At 47.6% G+C, this 23,009-nt stretch overlaps 1 protein-coding gene across 4 annotated transcripts in view; it reads right to left on the reverse strand.

The window, feature by feature from the left end:
- The window catches only part of CNTRL (centriolin), an 87,353-nt gene that overhangs the window by 15,616 nt on the left and 48,728 nt on the right, over positions 1-23,009 (reverse strand). For all 4 annotated transcript variants that reach the window (XM_073558854.1, XM_073558852.1, XM_073558855.1 and 1 more), the window contains 18 exons: positions 14,983-15,182; positions 9,608-9,784; positions 9,416-9,529; positions 7,469-7,614; positions 6,657-6,864; positions 5,792-5,971; positions 5,516-5,695; positions 5,148-5,264; positions 3,271-3,403; positions 3,045-3,187; positions 2,731-2,914; positions 2,364-2,653; positions 2,027-2,202; positions 1,766-1,952; positions 1,351-1,481; positions 1,147-1,287; positions 581-707; positions 334-498 (listed from right to left, as the gene is read on the reverse strand). In XM_073558854.1, the coding sequence (XP_073414955.1) occupies positions 334-498; positions 581-707; positions 1,147-1,287; positions 1,351-1,481; positions 1,766-1,952; positions 2,027-2,202; positions 2,364-2,653; positions 2,731-2,914; positions 3,045-3,187; positions 3,271-3,403; positions 5,148-5,264; positions 5,516-5,695; positions 5,792-5,971; positions 6,657-6,864; positions 7,469-7,614; positions 9,416-9,529; positions 9,608-9,784; positions 14,983-15,182 (2,999 nt within the window). The remainder of the gene's footprint in view (positions 1-333; positions 499-580; positions 708-1,146; positions 1,288-1,350; positions 1,482-1,765; positions 1,953-2,026; positions 2,203-2,363; positions 2,654-2,730; positions 2,915-3,044; positions 3,188-3,270; positions 3,404-5,147; positions 5,265-5,515; positions 5,696-5,791; positions 5,972-6,656; positions 6,865-7,468; positions 7,615-9,415; positions 9,530-9,607; positions 9,785-14,982; positions 15,183-23,009) is intronic.

The following is a 23,009-nucleotide window of genomic DNA, read 5'->3' on the forward strand; positions in this document are numbered from 1 at the left end:
GAGGCGATACCCCATACCTCTGCCTACAGTCTCCTCTTAGATCATCGGCGTGGTCAGAAAATAGTCAGGTGGCTGTAATCACCACTTATTCCCTGACCCAAACCACATCAGAGGTGACATCCCATACCATTATCACCTGTCTCCTCTCAGGTTGTCCATGTGGTCATAGAACAGTCTGTCAGCGCGGATCATTACTATTATTCACCCCCCTATGTCAGAAGTGACACCCGTTATCACAATCTCCAGTTCCTCTCACAGAAAATAGTCAGTGTGGCAGGATAATTAGTATTACTTAAATTTACCCACCCCCATGTTGGAAGTGACACCACATACCGCTATCTCCCGTCTCTTCTCGGCCACTTCCAGCTCTCCATCCCGCAAAACGTCCTTCAGATCCGCCTTCTTCTGGTGGATGTGACTTTGCAGCAGATGAAGCTCCTGCTTCTTTTGGCCCAGGATCCTGTCCAGCTGCACTGCCTCCTCCTGTTGTGCGGATATCTGTGGGTTACAGGCAGACATGATGTGCAAGTCTTCACTGATGCCACCTCAGATGGGGTTTTGTGCAAAGCAGATGACTTACCTGGCAGTGAAGCTGGTCCAGGATGCTCCGCTTCTCCACCACAAGATTCTCGGCTTCTCTTAGCACCTGGTCATTTTCCTTTTCCTTACACTCAGCCGCTCGGATTTCTTCTTGCATTTTTTGAAGACTGAAATACCCAACAAAATGAAGATGGATGAGAAACGCCCCTGCTGGAGCTGGGAACTCACAGCGGCATGGACCTTAGGTTATATGCACACGTAGTTTTTTGGGTGTGCGGATTTTGTTGAGAAAACCGCAGGACAAAAGTCCTGCGGTTTATCTGCGGTTTTGCCCTGCGGTTTTACACCTCCTAATGGATGAGGTGTAAAACTGCAGCGTTTCTGCACCAAACAATTGACATGCTGCGGATTGTAAACCGCAGCTAAACCGCGCAGAAAAATCCGCAGCATGTGCACTGCGTTTTTTTTTTTTCCATTGAAAATAAAGGTACTGTACAACGCAGCAGAATCTGCTGCGCTGCCGCAGAGCCAAAACTGCTGCGGAAACGCAGCAGATTTCACTACGTGTGCACATACCCTAAGGGGCCGCGAGCAAGCGCCTCTCACCTTTCTGTCATGACTTCCATTTTGCCGTTTAGGGACTGGAACTCTGCATCCTTGGCGGCGACGATGTTGTTTATCCCCTGCAGAACGGCCTCCTGTGCGGTTCTGTGCTGCTCCAGATCCCGGGCATTGGTCTGCAGCATCCTATGAACGTCACATGTCACTGCTACCATCCTGAGTCGAGAATCCCGACTCTTCTCTGCTTACCGCAGTTGCTGGTCTGCCTTCACCAGGGTAACAGCCGTCTCCTTCGCCCTCCGCTCCAGCTCCTCCGCCTCACTCTCTGCCTCACACAGCTGCTTCTTTGTTACATTGTGTTTTTCAACTACATCCATTGTCTAGAAGAGAAAAAAACAAAATGTGGTTTCAGAGGCTACTTAATCCGATCACATCTGACAGTGGAGATGATAGTCCAGGATGAAAGTCAGCAGCGCTGCCAGGCTACAAAGATGCATCAGTTCATGGAAGATTTGCAGCCTGTCAACATAAAGTGTAATTCCAGTCGCTGACAAGAAGCAGAATTCTCGGAAACGAATTGAAGGCCAAAGTCTATTAGAACGATTGTGAGCATTCTCATAGGACTGTAGCAGCCCTATAAAAGATGAAAGTGGGGGGTCTGCACCTTCTCCTGCGTGTCCTTCAGCTCGCTCTTGGCCTCCGCCAGCAGCCGGTCGGCCTCTCGCAGCTCCACTCTTCGTTTCTGGAGGGTTTTTTCAACACAGTCAATTTCATCCTCAATGTTGTCGTGAAGCTCCAGGGAGCGCTCCAGCTCCAGCATCAGACTCTCCACATGACCATCCACAAAGTTTCTGCATTAAAACATCAGAGTTTGGTGTCCAGATGGTTTCTGTCGGGGTTTCGGTGGCGTTACCGTGTCACATACTTGCACTTGCGTTTTTTGGCAGCGTCTTGTAGTTCCTCGACCTCCTTCCTCAGCGCCTCTCTATGACTCTCCAGGACCGTTACGTCATCCTTCAGTGTTGCCTTAACACGCTTCTCTTTGTGCAGCCGAAACTTCAAGTGATCGATGATGTCTTCAAGGCGGGAAAGTTCATTCTCCTGTAAAAAGGCAGCAGAGCAAGAGACAAATATCAGAAGCAGAGTGGCGATGCTCCGCAGACTAGCAAAGCGACAGGGGCGGGGCTCCGGCAGACTAGCAGCGTGGCAGAGACGGGGCGCCGGCAGACTAGCAGCGTGACGGGGGCATGACTACCACATACCAAATTGTGGTGCACAGACACGTTGCAGTGGAGGACACCAGCTGGGATGACTGGAATGGTGAACTGTGGTGGAGGGGGTCCGGCCACAACCTGAGAGCCGATAGGAGGGGGTCCATAAATAACAGTCCCAGGAGCCAGAGTCCTGCCCTCAGATGGTGGCGGTGGGCCATAGATGACAGTACCGGGTGGCACCGGAGTACCGTCTGGGAATATCGTATAAATAACAGAGCCAGGAGGAGCAATAAAGTGATAGGAGGGTGGCACATCGTTGTCACTGTCAGCCTCGGCATCTGCACAAAAAAGTATTATCAGAATTGCCAGGAGGGAAAAGACTGTTAATCTGGCACGTGATGACTGCAGGGCTCACCTTTATCACTGTGACAACGGGTGCCAGCAGGACGAAGCGGCGAGTATGCCCAGTGCCCGGCTGCCAGTGCCTCCTCCTGCCCATGCCGCTGGTTATAGTTCCGCCTTTTGGTTGGCGATGACGTCATCGGGTAATGCAAACTGACCCCGGAGTCTTTTGTGCTCAGAGAATCACGGCCGGAGTTCTGAAAGGAGAAACAACAAGTGAAAGTCGTGAATATCATGCAGTCAGCAGACAGAGATAGACCCTTCCCCCCAGTCAGGGTCCTCAATAACATCGCAGTACAATGGGCGCTTTCTATATACTTGACTTACAGTGCATGAGGCTGGCAGGTAACACCAGTAACCCTTTCTGTGGAACGCGTCAGCCATACTGGTGAGGTCGTTGCTCTGACGGTGGAGAGCACGTCTCAGACACTGAATCTCATCCAGCAGATTCTCCATCTCCCCGATGTTATCTACAGGACGCAGAGACATTATATACAGGAACCTCAGTCATCAGCACCACACACAACGATAACAGCAGATATTGGGGTCCTACCCGCTCGTGCATGCTTCAGCAGGTGTCGGAAGCGATCCATCTCTGCCTGCTGTTTCTGCACAGCATCGTTCAGTCGGTGGATCTGCAGCCGCTGAGAGATGGAAACAGCAAGTCCAGGGTCTGCATCCTGCAACTGTGACGAAAGAGGAAGCTGTGACACACACATAAAGCATATCCTTCCACCCCCCACATGTTATACAGGCTCTAGACAAGAACACACGAGAAAAAATGGAGCAAAAAATCCATGAAAATAGCAAAAACTAAGTATAAATCTTGCTTTATTTGTACAAAAAGTGTAATAAAAAATCTTCACATAATATTACAAACTAAGACAGAGACATAAGACACAGGTCAGAATGCACCAATGTTGGAATACAGCGTGCTGCCAAAAATGAGCACCCAGCATCGGAATCAGGCTGAAATTACCCTAAGGGTCCCACATATAACTCCAAAATTGTATCTTGTCTCCAAATCGACAGTCACTTAATAACCCAAACAAATGGGAGGAATCTCGTGGGGTCCAAACCCTCTCACCCGTTAAAAATCCCCATACATGCAGCTAGGAGTAGCCCTAACCAAATCCTGCAAAAGTGCAATCATGTCTAGTACCGACAAAGTACGGGGGAATAAAGAGGGAGATGGAAATTCAAGGGAGGGAAGTTTCAACCATTACCCGTGCTAGTGTCCATTGGCAAGCGCGTACCCCTACGCGCGTTTCGCGATAGCTTCCTCGGGGGGTCTTGATGAGGAAGCTATCGCGAAATGCGCGTAGGGGTACGCGCTTGCTAATGGACACTAGCACGGGTAATGGTTGAAACTTCCCTCCCTTGAATTTCCATCTCCCTCTTTATTCCCCCTTACTTTGTCGGTACTAGACATGATTGCACTTTTGCAGGATTTGGTTAGGGCTACTCCTAGCTGCATGTATGGGGATTTTTAACGGGTGAGAGGGTTTGGACCCCACGAGATTCCTCCCATTTGTTTGGGTTATTAAGTGACTGTTGATTTGGAGACAAGATACAATTTTGGAGTTATATGTGGGACCCTTAGGGTAATTTCAGCCTGATTCCGATGCTGGGTGCTCATTTTTGGCAGCACGTTGTATTCCAACTTTGGTGCATTCTGACCTGTGTCTTATGTCTCTGTCTTAGTTTGTAATATTATGTGAAGATGTTTTTCTTACACTTTTTGTACAAATAAAGCAAGATTTATACTTAGTTTTTGCCATTTTCATGGATTTTTTGCTCCATTTTTTCTCGTGTGTTCTAGTTATTTGGGAGCTCCATAGGGAAGTATTTCCCATTTATATCCTGGGGTGACACCAGGAATAATTGCCAGAGGATATGTATTCTGTACTTGAGATCAAGTTATTTTTAGGCTCTAGACAAGGCAGCGTATGCTCTGTATACATGTGTGATCACACACCAGGCCTGGGCTCCTGTGCAGCCAACCTCACCCCTGCAGTACCAGGCCCTGTGGCAGGATTCTGTGCAGCCATCCCCTCCCCTGCAGTACCGGATTCTGAAGTGAGGTCCCTATGGCGGGGGACCCTATGCAGCCGTTCACGCCTCTGCAGTACTGGATCCTGTTGCGAGGTCCCTATGCAGCAGTCCACTCCCCTGCAGTACCTGGCCCTGAGGCAGGGTCCCTATGCAGCGGTCCACTCCCCTGCAGTACCTGGCCCTGTGGCGGGGTCCCTATGCAGCTGTTCCCTCCCCTGCAGTACCGGCCCCTGTGCATCTGTCCCCACATCTGCAGTACCGGCCCCTGTGGTGAAGTCCCTGTGCATCTGTCCCCTCCACTGCAGTACCGGACCCTGTGGCAGGGTCCCTGTGCAGACGTCCCCTCTCTTGCAGTATCGAATCAAGTTGCGGCACCTGTTTCTCCTTATCGTGGAGCAAATCCTGAAGTAATTCTATCTCTGTCTCTGCTTTACATAGGTCTCGAGCAGCCTGGGCAGCCTGGGAGTTGTAGTTCTCTGCTTCCTGCATCTCCTAGAAAAAAATCAGAACATACTCAGCTATTTAGATCAGTCTGTGGCTCTGAAGGCATGCTGGGAGTGGTAGTTTGCCAACAGCTGGAGAGTCAGATTAGATAACCATGAGTGATAAAAGAAATGTAATGTAAATGTGATCTGTACCTCACGCTGTCCCGGGGCCTGGCCTGAGATCTGAGCACATTATGGAGCAATCATTGTCCCTGGATTTGCCCTGTTCCTCAGTGTCTCCTACTGTCACTTCCTTACCTCAGCCCGCTCCTTGTTTATCTGGAGTATGGTGCCGTGCAGGTTCCTCAGTTGCTCTTTGGTGTTGGTCAGCTCGGAGGTGGCCATTTTGTCAGACGTGGCTATGGCCCTCTTCAGTTCCTTTAGCTCATGGTCCAGTCCAGAGAGCTCCTGCTGTGCCCGGGAACCCTCCATTCTCCTCTACATTACATAACATGTCAGTACAATATAGGGGGAAGCTCCCCGTGTACAAAATAGGAGGGGATGCATAGGATTTGGTGGGGGAGAATGCTTCACCTCTGCCTCCAGATTGTGCAGCTCCGCAAGCAGTCTCTCCCGCTCTTCCTCAGCCTCCAGCAGCTGCTGGTCAGCAAGGCTTTGTATCTCCTCCATGGTGTTGAGCTTCTCGGTCAGCTGCCGGACCTGGTTCTCCAGCTGCCGTAGTGCTGCCTCGTGCTGTCGCTTCTCCAGCTGAAGCTGCAGATAAGAAAAACATAATTTATTCCTTCATTAATTAAAGGGTAAACATACCATTGCCTGTGCATGGTGGATCTTAGAGCAGCTCATCACCATTTTCCATATCTCCACTTGTCAGTATGAATACTCACAGCTGAGATTTTGTTACAGTTGTATCCAGTCTCCTCTGTGGCATAAAGATTCCTGATCACAGACACACTGTAACACAGTGTAAGGGCTCATGCAGATGTCTGTGCCACACTGTGAGCTCGGACCAGCCGCGGGTCTCCTGACTGCAGCGTGACAGCTTCAGAATTAGGCCGGGATCACACTACCGTGTGTGATGCAAGAAACTTGTACGAGTCTCTCGCATCAACACCTGGCTCTACCGCCGGCACTCAGGACCGGAGCTGCGGCTGCATGTATTTCTATGCAGCCGCAGCTCCGGTCTTCAGTTCCGGCGGCAGGGCCGGGTGTTGATGAGAGAGACTCGTGCGAGCTTCTCGCATCACACACGGTAGTGTGATCCCGACCTTATATGAAGTTCCGTCAGGGGTGATGTGACTGGTCCGAGCTCGAACATCTGCATGAGCCTTCAGAGTTTAGTACAGATGCCCCGGATTTCTCCAAAATAACAATGCCATCAGCTGTGTGAGGACTGGATTAGGACAGGTTTTCAAAGGTTCGTTTCACTGACAGCGCTCACCCTGGCATCTACTGCCTTGTTACATGCCCTCTTATAGTCATCGGGAGCCTGACGGGCGCGCTCCTGGAGGGCAGCCACCTCCTCCTGCAGCTTCCTGTTCCGCTCCTGCACCTCACTCTTCTCCTTTTCTGATTTCTGCAGGATCTGACCGATCTGTCTCTGCAGTTCCACAAGGTTCTGCCCCAGGACATCAGATGGCCCCGAACACCTGACAGCAAGATGTAGAAGTTAGGGATCCTGCAGGCGTCCTATGTATACAGCAGACGACAACTCCACAGCATTGGCCCCACAGGGGCGATATGGAAGCACTGTCGTTTCTGCAAATGTATAGCTAGGCCACAGCTGTAGGTAACAGTGTAATAAAAGATCCAATAATCAGGAACCTCCACCAGTCTGGCATCACCAGCAAACACAGTCATTTTCTGTGCATGCACACTCACTATACAGACATCAGATATATGTATATATTTTATTTATACATCCTCACTGTGAACGGTGTGTAACCCGCCAAGGCGAGGGGCCGCGCACAGCTAAGCAGCCCAGAAAGGCAGAGGCGAAGGGTGCACAAAGCACAGCCTCTGAGATGCAGAGGCAGGGGGCCGCGCACAACCCAACCCCGGAGAGGCAAAGACAAGGGGGCCGTGTCTGGTGCTTCCTTACTGCTTGTGATTAGCTGACCAGTGAGAAATGAGCGCTGTGGATATTACAGTCTGTACAGGACTCCGGAGACACATGGTGCTGTCTGGTGGTGAATATTTGTAGGACTTAACCCCCTGGTGCAATTACAATAAGTGCAATTGACACTGACGCACCACAGCTCCCCCACTCCGGTCTGAAGTTTTCTCTTCAGCTCTGACACCCGGGCGCTGATCTGCTCTGGATGCACCAAGTTGTTTTCAGCAGCACGGAGCTGAGCATTGAGATTCTCCACCTGCGATACCAACAATCCATTCTCATCCTGAGGAAAAAGGAAATGTACAACATAGGAGAGTGGCTAGCAAGTAATATCAATATAACAAAAAGTGTCCGAGACCGCCAGATAATACACCCTCAACTCTGATATTAATCCTATGGCATCCTGTATTATACTCCAGAGCTGCACTCACTATTCTGCTGGTGCAATCACTGTGCACATACATTACATTACTGATAATGAGTTATATCCTGTATTATACCCCAGAGCTGCACTCACTATTCTGCTGGTGCAGTCACTGTGTACATACATTACTTATCCTGTACTTATCCTGAGTTACATCCTGTATTATACTCCAGAGCTGCACTCACTATTCTGCCGGTGCAGTCATTGTGTACATACATTACTTATCCTATACTGATCCTGAGTTACATCCTGTATTATACCCCAGAGCTGCACTCACTATTCTGCTGGTGCAGTCACTGTATACATACATTACTTATCCTGTACTGATCCTGAGTTACATCCTGTATTGTACTCCAGAGCTGCATTCACTATTCTGCTGGTGCAGTCACTGTGTTCATACATTACTTATCCTGTACTTATCCTGAGGTACATCCTATATTATACCCCAGAGCTGCACTCACTATTCTGCTGGTGCAGTCACTGTATACATACATTACTGACCCTGTACTGATCCTGACTTACATCCTGTATTATCCTCCAGAGCTGCACGCATTATTCTGCTGGTGCAGTCACTGTGTACATACATTACTTATCCTGAGTTACATCCTGTACTATACCCCAGAGCTGCACTCACTATTCTGCTGGTGCAGTCACTGTGTACATACATTACAGTACTTATCCTGTACTGATCCTGAGTTACATCCTGTATAATACTCCAGAGCTGCACTCACTATTCTGCTGGTGCAGTCACTGTGTACATATATTACTGATCCTGTACTGATCCCGAGTTACATCCTGTATTATACTCCAGAGCTGCACTCGCTATTCTGCTGGTGCACTCACTATGTACATACATTACTGATCCTGATTTACATCCTGCATTATACTCCAGAGCTGCACTCACTATTCTGCTGGTGCTGTCACTGTGAACATACATTACTTATCCTGAGTTACATCCTGTACTATACCCCAGAGCTGCACTCACTATTCTGCTGGTGGAGTCACTGTGTACATCCATTACTTATCCTGAGTTACATCCTGTACTATACCCCAGAGCTGCACTCACTATTCTGCTGGTGGAGTCACTGTGTACATACATTACATTACTGATCCTGTACTGATCCTGAGTTACATCCTGTATTATACTCCAGAGCTGCAGTCACTATTCTGCTGGTGGAGTCACTGTGTACATACATTACATTACTTATCCTGTACTGATCCTGAGTTACATCCTGTATTATACTCCAGAGCTGCACTCACTATTCTGCTGGTGGAGTCACTGTATACATACATACATTACTTATCCTGTACTGATCCTGAGTTACATCCTGTATTATACTCCAGAGCTGCACTCACTATTCTGCTGGTGCAGTCACTGTGTACATACATTACATTACTTATCCTGTACTGATCCTGAGTTACATCCTGCATTATACTCCAGAGCTGCACTCAGTATTCTGCTGGTGCAGTCACTGTGTACATACATTACATTGCTTATCCTGTACTGATCCTGAGTTACATCCTGTATTATACTCCAGAGCTGCACTCACTATTCTGCTGGTGCAGAAGTGATAAGCCATTCGATCATGGGCTCAGTGATGTGGACCCCCACCCCCGGACAGGGCTCCTGAGCTGGTTGCATGGACTATCAGAGATTTACCTGCAGATGTATGACTTGGGACATAAGCTTCTTGTTGTTCTTTTCCTGCTCCTGTAACTGGTGGGCTTCGGTGCGGGTGCTCTCCAGCTCGGCTTTCCATGCAGAGTGGTCGGTCTGTAATATTAGACATAGCTGCGGCACTTCCTCCCTTCTGTGTACTCGTGGCCTGCGCCCCAATTCACCCTGGCTTACATGCTGCTGCCTCTTCCGCTGCTCCAGCTCCTGCTTCAGCTGGGTGATCTCGGCATCTCGCGCTCTGATCTGCAACTCCAGCTGACCTTCATAAGAGCGGAGATCTCCCTGCGCCTGCTGGAGCGCCTCGTTCACTTCCTGCTGTTCCTGCAGGGCCTGTTCCAAATCTTCAACCTCCTGCAACCAAAATGAAAGGAGAGATCATGGGTATCAGCGCCATCTCACAGAACTCAGGTAACAGGACATCTGAACTCGCTGTAGCCAGACAAAGTGGGAAACCTTCATTTTCAACATATCCCCCTTGCTGTCTCCTCAGTGAACAACACAATATAATATAATTTATAAGTCTGGATTCAGGGTTATATCCAGGGTCGGACTGGCTTGGCGGGGTGCCGGGGAAATCCCCGGTGGGCCCTTGCAGAAGAGCAGGAAAGGAGAAAAAAAAAAAAATAGAGGTCATGGGCCCTTTAGAAGCGCAAGGGAACACGCACGCAGCTAGACAGCTGCAACGAACAGAACAGTGGTTGTGCCAGGGAGCAGTAGAGCAACCGGAGTCACACGCCCAGCCACGGCTGCTAAAAGTGACATCACTCCGCGCACCCTGCACTGCTGTTTCCAGCTATACAAGTGCTTCAATAAAGCATATTAGCCAGACTAGAGACAACGTTTGTATGAATTTTTATGTGTATGCCTGTATGTGTGCATGGTATATGAGTATGTATGCATGATATATGTATATACCTGTACATGTTGAGGTTAGGGTTGTAGTGTTGGGGTTAGGGTTACGGTTAGTTTTGGTGCTAGAATTGGGGGGGTTCCACTGTTTAGGTACATCAGGGGGTCTCCAAACGCGACATGGCGCCACCAATGATTCCAGACAATTTTCTGTTCAAAAAGTCAAACCATGCTCTCTCCTGCCTGAGCCCTGCCATGCGCCCAAACACAGGCTTTCCCCCACAAATGGGTATTGGTGTACTCAGGAGAAATTACGCAACAAATTTTGTGGTCCATTTTCTCCTGAAAAAAATTTGGTTCCAAAGTAAATTTTTTGTGAAAAAAATTAAAATGTTCATTTTTTCTTCTACATTGCTTTAGTTCTCGTGAAGCACCTGAAGGGTTAATAAACTTCTTGAATGTGGTTTTGCGCACCTTGAGGGGTGCCGTTTTTAGAATGGTGTCACTTTTGAGTATTTTATGTTGTATTGACCCCCCAAAATGTGAGGTGGTCCCTATAAAAATAGTTTTGTAAATTTTGTTGGAAAAATGAGAAATCGCTGGGCAACTTTTAACCCTTACAATGTCCTAACAAAAAAAAAAAAATTATGTTTCCAAAATTGTGCTCATGTAAAGTAGACATGTGGGAAATGTTATTTATTAACTATTTTGTGTGACACCACTCTCTGATTTAAGGGTACAAAAAAATTAAAAATTGCTAATTTTTGCCAAATTTGCGCTTTTTCATAAATAAACGCAAGTTATATCGAAGACGTTTTACCACCAACATGAAGTACAATATCACGAAAAAACAAGCTCAGAATCAGTGGGATCAGTTGAAGCGTTCGAGAGCTACAACCTCATAAAGGGACAGTGGTCAGAATTATAAAAATTGGCCTGATGATTAAGTACCAAAATTGGCTCTGACACTAAGTGGTTAAACGCACTTGTCAGCCACTGACAGTGAGATTTAGATGACACGATGGTCGGTATGTGTGCTCACCAGCTCCCATCAGCCTCCTGTGACGCAGTTGTGGGTTGCTGCCATGTTAGTCGTTCAATGAAGCCCAGCCTGAGGTTGGGCTCCTCGGACGATGTCACAGCGCCGGGATGTGATTACAGCATGCTCACTTTATAGTTAGCGGTGACTAATGTCTCCCTCTTTGCACCTACTCTATCACAGGAAGCAACTGGCGGAAAAGGAGAATAAAGCTTATTTTTCTCCCTGTAGCCAACGCTTTTCCATTAAGCCGGCTAATCAGGCTTTAAACCCAATTTACCTGCAGATTAAAATAGTGTTGCTCAAGGTGACAAGTTACCCTCTGTCAGTACACAAACTAAGTCCTGCTGCTCGGTGCTTCACGGTGGGGCCAATCATGAAAATTTACCTTCCCACCTGTTAGCATTCCACCATTCTCCACCCCCTCTAATTTGATTGACAGCTCTGCCTTCATAGAGCCACAGGATAGAGATGGATAAGAAACAATCCAGCGATTCTGTTAAAGGGAATCTGTCACTGATTTTATGGTGTCCTAAGGGTAACAGACCAGTGACTCTCAGTTGTACCAAAATCTTGTATTGGAAGCTCCAGCACATAATGATGAGGCCTGAATATTCATGGGTTCCTGACTTTCTCCACCCCCACTGCTAATTCAGTTTAAAATAAAAACAAACCTGTAAATCAGGGGCCGGGTACCTAGAAAGTCAATGCTCAGGAACATCCGGTCTCATCATTTGCTGCTGCCAGAAACTTATTTTCCTAATGACGTATATTACAAATATGTTTAAAATCCCTGCCCTTATATTATATAAAAAATAGTTTATGGTAGCTGTAGTGTGGGGTCCTAGAGTTAATTCCCCTGGTGGGCCCTAGGCACCCCAGTCCGACCCTGGTTATTTCTAACAGATGACTGTACAGTGGCATGTAAAAGTTTGGGCACCCCTGTCAAAATTACTGTTATTGTGAACAGTTAAGCAAATTGAAGATGAAATGATCTCTAAAAGGCCTAAAAGTTAAAAAGTGACACATTTCCTTTGTATTTTAGGGGGAAAAAAATATTTTCATCTTTTTACATTTTAAAAATTCCAAAAAGGAAAATTGGAAGATGCAAATATTTGGGCACCCTGCATGGTTAGTACCTGGTAGCACCTCCTTTTGAAAGTATCACAGCTTGTAAATGATTCTTGTAGCTAGAGAAGAGTCTTTCAATTCTTGTTTGAGGGATTTACATCCATTCTTCCTTGGAAAGTTCTTCCAGGTCTGTGAGACTCCGGGGACATCCTATATCCTCTGCTATTTTGAGGTCTAGCCACAGATTTTCAATGATGCTCAGATCAGGAGACTGAAGGCCATTGTGAAACCTTCACCTTGCACCTTTTGGAGGTAGTCGATCGTGGATTTTGACGTGTGTTAGGATCATTATCCATTTGTAGAAGTCATCCTCTTTTCAACTTCAGCTTTTTTACAAATGCGGTTATGTTTATGTTGACATTTCATTGACTCCATTCTTCCTGCTACCCGTGCAGTGTTCCATGTACCACTGGCTACTACACAACCCCAAAGCTTAATTAATCCACCCCCATGCTTAATGTTTGGCAAGATGTTCTTTTCCTGAAATTTGGTGCCCTTTTTTCTCCACACATACCTTTGATCATTGTGGCCAAAGAGCTCTATTTTAACCCCATCGGTCCACAGGTCTTGTTTCGAAAATGTATCAGTCTTGTTTACATTTTCACTTTGTAAGACGCACTTTTTTCCCCCAAAATTTTGGGGGAAAATGGGGGTGCGTCTTACAAAGCAGACATGCCTTACCATAGGCCATGATCAGGGGGCGTCCGGCGGTTGCTGGCCAGTGCTGCATGTGTGCCTCGGGCTCTGCCGACATTGTGCGACAGGCCAGAGCCCCGCCATTTCCACGGTTCCCCTGTGTGTGCGGTGGTGCCGGTAAAAAATGGCCACCGGCGCTTGCGCAGATGGGATCTCGGACCCAGCTCTCGAGAGATGACATTTCAGCGCACACACAGGCCTGCCCTGCTCTTCTATTTCCCCCTTACTGAACCAGACACTCCTCCGGCTTTCAGAGGACATGCCTTGCTGCAGCAGTGCTACTCCTGCACTAACACTCCCCTCATCTGCCAACTTAGCAAACTTATTGGGGTGTGCCAGATCAGGACTAGCCTCCCTGGTGCTCTTCCCTCTACCCCGCCTTCTAACTGTCACCCAGCTAGCTGCTTCATTGTCCTGCAGCTCCAACCTAGCATCCCCCCCTCATCTATCCCATTGAGCGTCTGCTCAGTGAGCAGAAGACTCCTTTCCATATTGTCTATGGATCTCAGTGTTGCCAGCTGCACATTTAGATCCAGTATCTGGGCTTCCAAATGCACAACGTGCTCACATCTCGCACTGCAGTATGCAACCTCAACCGGCTGTTCAAGGATTGCATACATGCGGCAAGATGTACACTGGATGGCATTGGCAATTGTGGAGCACATTCCTAATGGGGATTGCACCAGACAGAAAAGATAGGTAAAAATAAATAAAAAAGTATTAATAAAATATAACAGCAATTCAGTAATATCTCCCTTGGAAACTCCCTGAATCACAAGTCAAACACTTTCCACAGTTCGCACTTACGTTCTGGTCACAGCTCATTCACACTCGCTCAGGCAGAAGAATTAAAGAGATTTTTATTTCCCTTCAACAGCAAACCACCCTGCTGCTTCAGGGACTTCCAAAAAAAAGATATTCTTTTACATACAGCTGATGCTGAATTTTATGGTGAGGACACAGGAGAAGTTTTCTTCTGAGGACTCTTCCATGAAGGCCATATTTGTGCAGGTGTCTCTGAACAGTAGAACAATGTGCCACAACTCCAGAGTCTGCTAAATCTTTTTGAAGGTCTTTGCAGTCAAGCGAGGGTTCTTATTTGCCTCTCCAGCAATCCTACCAGCAGCGCTCACTGAAATTTTGCTTGGTCTTCCAGACCATAACTTGATCTCCACTGTTCCTGTTAACTGCCATTTCTTAATTAGATTCCAAACTGAGGAAAAGGCAATTTGAAAATGCTTTGCTATCTTCTTATAGTCTTCTCCTGCTTTGTGGGCCTCCATCATTTCTAGGCAGCTGCTTAGAAGAACCCATGCCTGCTGTTGTTTTGGCACAAGGTTAGAGTAGGCTTGATCTTTATAAAGCTGGAAAATTTGCATCACCTGGCCCTTCCTAAAAATTATACTGAACAAGGCATAAACCTAACAGGCTAATTAAGGTCTGAAAGCTTGGTCAACATTATCTGAGCACACAAATCTCCAAGAGTGCAAAACTTTTTCATCAGCCCATTTTGATTTTTGTAATTCTTAAAATGTACAAAAATGACAATATAATTTTTTTCCCTAAAATTCAAAGGAAATGCGTCATCTTTAACTTTAGACCTTTTAGAGATCATATAATCTTTAACTTAACTGTTCACAATAACAGTAATTCTGACTAGGGGTGCCCAAACTTTTGCATGCCACTGTATCTCAGCTGTGAGATGCATCACATCAGGACAGAGGTAAATCAAGTCAGTCTGCTCACCGAGAATCATGTGGAGTATCATGAGCCCTGGCGTCAGTCACTGACCATGGCAGGCTCTCTGGTGGGGGTGTTGACGAAAGGCCCCTACCTTCCTCATATGGTCGGCCTCCTGAGCAGCGGTCTCCAGTTCCTCCAATCGCTGCAGCAGAACCTCCCGCTCGGACTGCAGGGCCCGGCACTCATCATGGGCTTGCTTGGCCTGACCCTTCACGCTTTCCAGGTATTCCTGCAGGCCCAAAATAATGCCCTCCAGGTCTCGCTTCAGGGCCTCATTAGCTGCTATCTGGCCTAAAAGTGAGACACAAAGACAAGTGTGAGCGGATAAAGGGCCAGTAGACCAAGTCCACAGGATTATCTTCGACAGAGCTTTGTAAATGTAGCAGCCTGAAATGGCCACCTTCAGAGATGTGATCACTATTCTGTTACATCCAGTATTATCCTCAAGATTACCCTCAGAGCTGCGACCACTATTCTGCTGCTATCGTGTCGGGGCTGGTAGAGAGGAGTGCAGTATGGTAGTAATATGCTGGGTGCTGCGCCAGTGACCAGTGTCATAGAAAGGGCTATATACGGTGCTATGGGCTTGTTCCTGCTCTGGAAGAAAGGGCAATCACTCAGGATCTACACCAGGTCCAAAGGAGAATGAACAGGATTCCTTACTCATAGACTACACCCATTAGGAAACAAAGGACAAGAGCGAACAGTGGCCACCATAATAATCCACGCAGCACAGCAATCAAATCAGACTCAGGAACTAGATGTACTTCAACTCCCAGAGCAGCACTCTCCAATCATCCAACGAGATCAACTCGCAGAGCAGCACTCTCCAATCATCCAAAGAGATCATCATCCACTCCACCAAGAGATACACACAAAGTAGAGATTAGCCGCCTATCCATCACTAGAGATCAGCGGTGACATCACTGAGAATGCTGCCTATCCATCACTAGAGATCAGCGGTGACAGCAATGAGAATGCCACCCATCACTAGAGATCAGCGGTGACATCACTGAGAATGCTGCCTATCCATCACTAGAGATCAGCGGTGACAGCAATGAGAATGCCGCCCATCACTAGAGATCAGCGGTGACATCACTGAGAATGCCGCCTATCCATTACTAGAGATCAGCGGTGACAGCAATGAGAATGCCGCCCATCACTAGAGATCAGCGGTGACATCACTGAGAATGCTGCCTATCACTAGAGATCAGCGGTGACATCACTGAGAATGCTGCCCATCACTAGAGATCAGCAGTGACATCACTGAGAATACCACCTATCCCTCACCAGAGATCAGCAGTGACATCACTGAGAATGCCGCCTATCACTAGAGATCAGTGGTAACATCACTGAGAATGTGGCCTATCCATCACTAGAGATCAGCGGTGACATCACTGAGAATGCCGCCTATCACTAGAGCTCAGCAGTGCCATCACTGAGAATGCCGCCTATCCAACACTAGAGATCAGCGGTGACATCACTGAGAATGCCACCTATCCATCACTAGAGATATGCAGTGCCATCACTGAGAATGCCGCCTATCCATCACTAGAGATCAGCAACGACATCACTGAGAATGCCACCTATCCATCACAACAGATCAGCGGTGACATCACAGAGAATGTCGCCTATCCATCACTAGAAATCAGCAGTGACATCACTGAGAAGACCGCCTATCAATAAAGATCAGCGGTGCCATAACTGAGAATGCCGCCTATCCATCACTAGAGATCAGCGTTGACATCACTGAGAATGCCACCTATCCATCACTAGAGATCAGAGGTGACATCACTGAGAATGCCGCCTATCCTTCACTACAGATCAGCGGTGACATCACTGAGAATGTCGCCTATCACTAGAAATCAGCAGTGACATCACTTAGAATGCCGCATATCAATAAAGACCAGCGGTGCCATCACTGAGAATGACGCCTATCCATCACTACAGATCAGCGGTGACATCACTGAGAATGTCGCCTATCCATCACTAGAGATCAGCAGTGAAATCACTGAGAATGCCGCCTATCCCTCACTAGAGATAAGCGGTGACAGAAATGAAAATGCCGCCTATCACTAGAGATCAGCGGTGACATCACTGAGAATGCCGCCTATCCATCACTAGAGAGGAATGGTGACATCACTGAGAATGCCACCTATCCATCACTAGAGATCAGCGGTGACATCACTGAGAATGCCTCCTATGCATCACTAGAGATCAGCGGTGACATCACTGAGAATGCCGCCTATCCATTATTAGAAATCAGCGGTGACATCACTGAGAATGCCGCCTATCCATCACTAGAGATCAGCGGTGACATCACTGAGAATGCCGCCTATCACTAGAGAATCAGCAGTGACAACAATGAGAATGCCGCCTATCCATCACTAGAGATCAGCAGTGACATCACTGAGAATGCCGAGTATCCCTCACTAGAGATCAGCGGTGACAGCAATGAGAATGCCGCCCATCACTAGAGATCAGTGGTGACAGCAATGAGAATGCCGCCTATCACTAGTGATCAGCGGTGACAGCAATGAGAATGCCGCCTATCACTAGAGCTCAGCAGTGCATTCACTGAGGATGCCACCGATTTATCACTAAAGATCAGCGGTGACATCACTGAGAATGCCGCCTATCCATCATTAGAGATCAGCGGTGACATCACTGAGAATGCCGCCTATCCATCACTAGAGATCAGCGGTGACATCACTGAGAATGCCGCCTATCCATCCCTAGAGATCAGCAGGGACATCACTGAGAATGCCGCCTATCCATCACTAGAGATCAGCAGTGACATCACTGAGAATGCCGCCTATCCCTCACTAGAGATCAGCGGTGACAGCAATGAGAATGCCGCCTATCCATCACTAGTGACCCCTGGACCACCTGGGCATTTGAGGACTGCATTGAGGTATGTTGGGGGTGGTTTCCTCCCCTATGGATGTGTAACAGTTTAGCCTTGTATGAGAAGGATTTCCTTCTTGGCTCAGTCTACATGGGGGCCCACGGTAATAGTGGATAGGAGGTTAGTTGTGTACTTCACAGGATATAGGTAGTGATTCCCCCTATATATACACATAATCATGGATACTTACTTATATTTGGCGCCTCTTTTGAGGTGATATAGGTTTCCTGGGCAATTCTGTGATATACTTTAAATTTTGGCCTCTATCTGCCCTCAACACACTATATGCCTCTTGTATATTAGATTTGTATATCTCTCTACCTTTCCTCTGTGTCTGGTGTTGGTCCAGGCGGTCTTCAGGCACTACTTGCACTTTTGATTGCATTTTGCACATGTCTGCCTTCTTGTCCTTTATGTCCTTTCTAATAAAGAAACATTTATATTAAGATAAAGGATCTTTTGGTCGTGTTTTTGTGGTTTCCACATCCATGTTTAATCACTAGAGATCAGCAGTGACATCACTGAGAATGCCTCCTATCACTAGAGATCAGCAGTGACATCACTGAGAATGCCGCCTATCCATCATTAGAGATCAGCGGTGACATCACTGAGAATGCCGCCTATCCATCACTAGAGATCAGCGGTGACATCACTGAGAATGCCGCCTATCACTAGAGATCAGCAGTGACATCACTGAGAATGCCGCCTATCCATCACTAGAGATCAGCAGTGACATCACTGAGAATGCCGCCTATCCCTCACTAGAGATCAGCAGTGACAGCAATGAGAATGCCACCTATCCCTCACTAGAGATCAGCGGTGACAGCAATGAGAATGCCGCCTATCACTAGAGATCAGCGGTGACATCACTGAGAATGCCACCTATCCATCACTAGAGATCAGAGGTGACATTACTGAGAATGCCACCTATCCATCACTAGAGATCAGCAGTGACATCACTGAGAATGCCGCCTATCCTTCACTACAGATCAGCGGTGACATCACTAAGAATGTCGCCTAATCATCACTAGAAATCAGCAGTGACATCACTGAGAATGCTGCCTATCACTAGAGATCAGCAGTGACATCACTGAGAATGCCGCCTATCCATCACTAGAGATCAGCAGTGACATCACTGAGAATGCCGCCTATCCCTCACTAGAGATCAGCAGTGACAGCAATAAGAATGCCGCCTATCACTAGAGATCAGCGGTGACATCACTGAGAATGCCGCCTATCACTAGAGATCAGCAGTGACATCACTGAGAATGCCGCCTATTACTAGAGATCAGCAGTGACATCACTGAGAATGCCGCCTATCCATCACTAGAGATCAACAGTGACATCACTGAGAATGCCACCTATCCATCACTAGAGATCATCAGTGACATCACTGAGAATGCCACCTATCCATCACAAGAGATCAGAGGTGACATCACTGAGAATGCCGCCTATCCATCACTAGAGATCAGAGGTGACATCACTGAGAATGCCGCCTGTCCATCACGAGCTCAGCAGTGACATCACTGAAAATGCCGCCTATCCATCACTAGAGATCAGAGGTGACATCACTGAGAATGCCGCCTATCCATCACTAGAGATCAGAGGTGACATCACTGAGAATGCCGCCTATCCATTACTAGAGATCAGAGGTGACATCACTGAGAATGCCGCCTATCCATCACTAGAGATCAGCAGTGACATCACTGAGAATGCCGCCTATCCATCACTAGAGGAGTGGTGACATCACTGAGAATGCCGCCTATCCATCACTTGAGATCAGCAGTGACATCACTGAGAATGCCGCCTATCACTAGAGATCAGCGGTGACATCACTGAGAATGCCACCTATCCCTCACTAGAGATCAGCAGTGACATCACTGAGAATGCCGCCTATCCCTCACTAGAGATCAGCAGTGACATCACTGAGAATGCCACCTATCACTAGAGATCAGCGGTGACATCACTGAGAATGCCACCTATCACTAGAGATCAGCGGTGACATCACTGAGAATGCCGCCTATCCATCACTTGAGATCAGCAGTGACATCACTGAGAATGCCGCCTATCCCTCACTAGAGATCAGCGGTGACAGCAATGAGAATGCCGCCTATCACTAGAGATCATGAAAAGGAGGATGAATGAACTCATGGAGATCGGATGTTGATCTCCATGAGTTCATTCATCCTCCTCTTCATAGTCTTTTACTAGGCATTGCTCCTACTAGCCAGTTTCCTACTCCACACTGATGAGGGGCAATAGCCCGAAACAGCTGTATGTGGATGGATACCATGTTTTGGCATAGGTGGTTTCCTTCACTGGAGACTGCCCTTCCCGTGGTTGTTCCTTCCCGGGCAAAGACCTGGCTGGTCATTGCTTGCGTTGAGAAACACGTGATGGTGTCTCCGCGGCTTCTGTTTTGCATATCACTAGAGATCAGCGGTGACATCACTGAGAATGCTGCCTATCTATCACTAGAGATCAGCGGTGACATCACTGAGAATGCCACCTATTCATCAGTAGAGATCAGCGTTGACATCACTGAGAATGCCACCTATCCATCACTAGAGATCAGCGGTGACATCACTGAGAATACCACCTATCCCTCACCAGAGATCAGCAGTGACATCACTGAGAATGCCGCCTATCCCTCACTAGAGATCAGCAGTGACAGCAATAAGAATGCCGCCTATCACTAGAGATCAGCGGTGACATCACTGAGAATGCCGCCTATCACTAGAGATCAGCAGTGACATCACTAAGAATGCCGCCTATTACTAGAGATCAGAAGTGACATCACTGAGAATGCCGCCTATCCCTCACTAGAGATCAGCAGTGACAGCAATGAGAATGCCGCCTATCACTAGAGATCAGCAGTGACATCACTGAGAATGCCGCCTATCACTAGAGATCAGCGGTAACATCACTGAGAATGCCGCCTATCTATCACTAGAGATCAACAGTGACATCACTGAGAATGCCGCCTATCCATCACTAGAGATCAGCAGTGACATCACTGAGAATGCCGCCTATCACTAGAGATCAGCAGCGACATCTGAGAATGCGGCCTATCCATCACTAGAAATCAGCAGCGACATCTGAGAATGCGGCCTATCCATCACTAGAAATCAGCAGTGACATCACTGAGAATGCCGCCTATCAATAAAGATCAGCGGTGCCATCACTGAGAATGGCGCCTATCCATCACTAGAGATCAGCGGTGAAATCACTGAGAATGCTGCCTATCACTAGAGATCAGCAGTGACATCACTGAGAATGCCGCCTATCCATCACTTGAGATCAGCAGTGACATCACTGAGAATGCCGCCTATCCCTCACTAGAGATCAGCGGTGACAGCAATGAGAATGCCGCCTATCACTAGAGATCATGAAAAGGAGGATGAATGAACTCATGGAGATCGGATGTTGATCTCCATGAGTTCATTCATCCTCCTCTTCATAGTCTTTTTACTAGGCATTGCTCCTACCAGCCAGTTTCCTACTCCACACTGATGAGGGGCAATACCCCGAAACAGCTGTATGTGGATGGATACCATGTTTTGGCATAGGTGGTTTCCTTCATTGGAGACTGCCCTTCCCGTGGTTGTTCCTTCCCGGGCAAAGACCTGGCTGGTCATTGCTTGCGTTGAGAAACACGTGATGGTGTCTCCGCGGCTTCTGTTTTGCATATCACTAGAGATCAGCGGTAACATCACTGAGAATACCGCTTATCCATCACTAGAGATCAGCGGTGACATCACTGAGAATACCACCTATCCCTCACCAGCGATCAGCAGTGACATCACTGAGAATGCCACCTATCACTAGAGATCAGCAGTGACATCACTGAGAATGCCGCCTATCCCTCACTAGAGATCAGCAGTGACAGCAATAAGAATGCCGCCTATCACTAGAGATCAGCGGTGACATCACTGAGAATGCCGCCTATCACTAGAGATCAGCAGTGACATCACTGAGAATGCCGCCTATTACTAGAGATCAGCAGTGACATCACTGAGAATGCCGCCTATCCCTCACTAGAGATCAGCAGTGACAGCAATGAGAATGCCGCCTATCACTAGAGATCAGAGGTGACATCACTGAGAATGCCGCCTATCTATCACTAGAGATCAACAGTGACATCACTGAGAATGCCACCTATCCATCACTAGAGATCAGAGATGACATCACTGAGAATGCCGCCTGTCCATCACGAGCTCAGCAGTGACATCACTGAGAATGCCGCCTATCCATCACTAGAGATCAGCAGTGACATCACTGAGAATGCCACCTATCCATCACTAGAGATCAGAGGTGACATCACTGAGAATGCCACCTATCCATCACTAGAGATCAGCGGTGACATCACTGAGAATGCCGCCTATCCATCACTAGAGATCAGCAGTGACATCACTGAGAATGACTCCTATCCATCACTAGAGATCAGCAGTGACATCACTGAGAATGACTCCTATCCATCACTAGAGATCAGCGGTGACATCACTGAGAATACCACCTATCCATCACTAGTGATCAGCAGTGACATCACTGAGAATGCCACCTATCCATCACTAGAGATCAGTGGTGACATCACTGAGAATGCCGCCTATCCATCACTAGAGATCAGAGGTGACATCGCTGAGAATGCCACCTATCCATCACTAGTGATCAGCAGTGACATCACTGAGAATGCCGCCTATCCATCATTAGAGATCAGCAGTGACATCACTGAGAATGCCGCCTATCTATCACTAGAGATCAGCGGTGCCATCACTGAGAATGACTCCTATCCATCACTAGAGATCAGCAGTCACATCACTGAGAATGCCGCCTATCCATCACTACAGATCAGAGGTGCCATCACTGAGAATGACTCCTATCCATCACTAGAGATCAGCAGTGACATCACTGAGAATGCCGCCTATCCATCACTACAGATCAGAGGTGACATCACTGAGAATGCCACCTATCACTAGAGATCAGCGGTGACATCACTGAGAATGCCGCCTATCCATCACTAGAGATCAGCAGTGACATCACTGAGAATGCCGCCTATCCATCACTAGAGATCAGCAGTGACATCACTGAGAATGCCGCCTATCCATCACTAGAGATCAGCAGTGACATCACTGAGAATGCCGCCTATCCATCACTAGAGATCAGTGGTGACATCACTGAGAATGCCACCTATCACTAGAGATCAGCGGTGA

This window comes from Dendrobates tinctorius, unplaced genomic scaffold (assembly GCF_039654945.1).
Source record: "Dendrobates tinctorius isolate UK_male_01 unplaced genomic scaffold, ASM3965494v1 ptg000013l, whole genome shotgun sequence".
Taxonomy (NCBI): domain Eukaryota; kingdom Metazoa; phylum Chordata; class Amphibia; order Anura; family Dendrobatidae; genus Dendrobates; species Dendrobates tinctorius.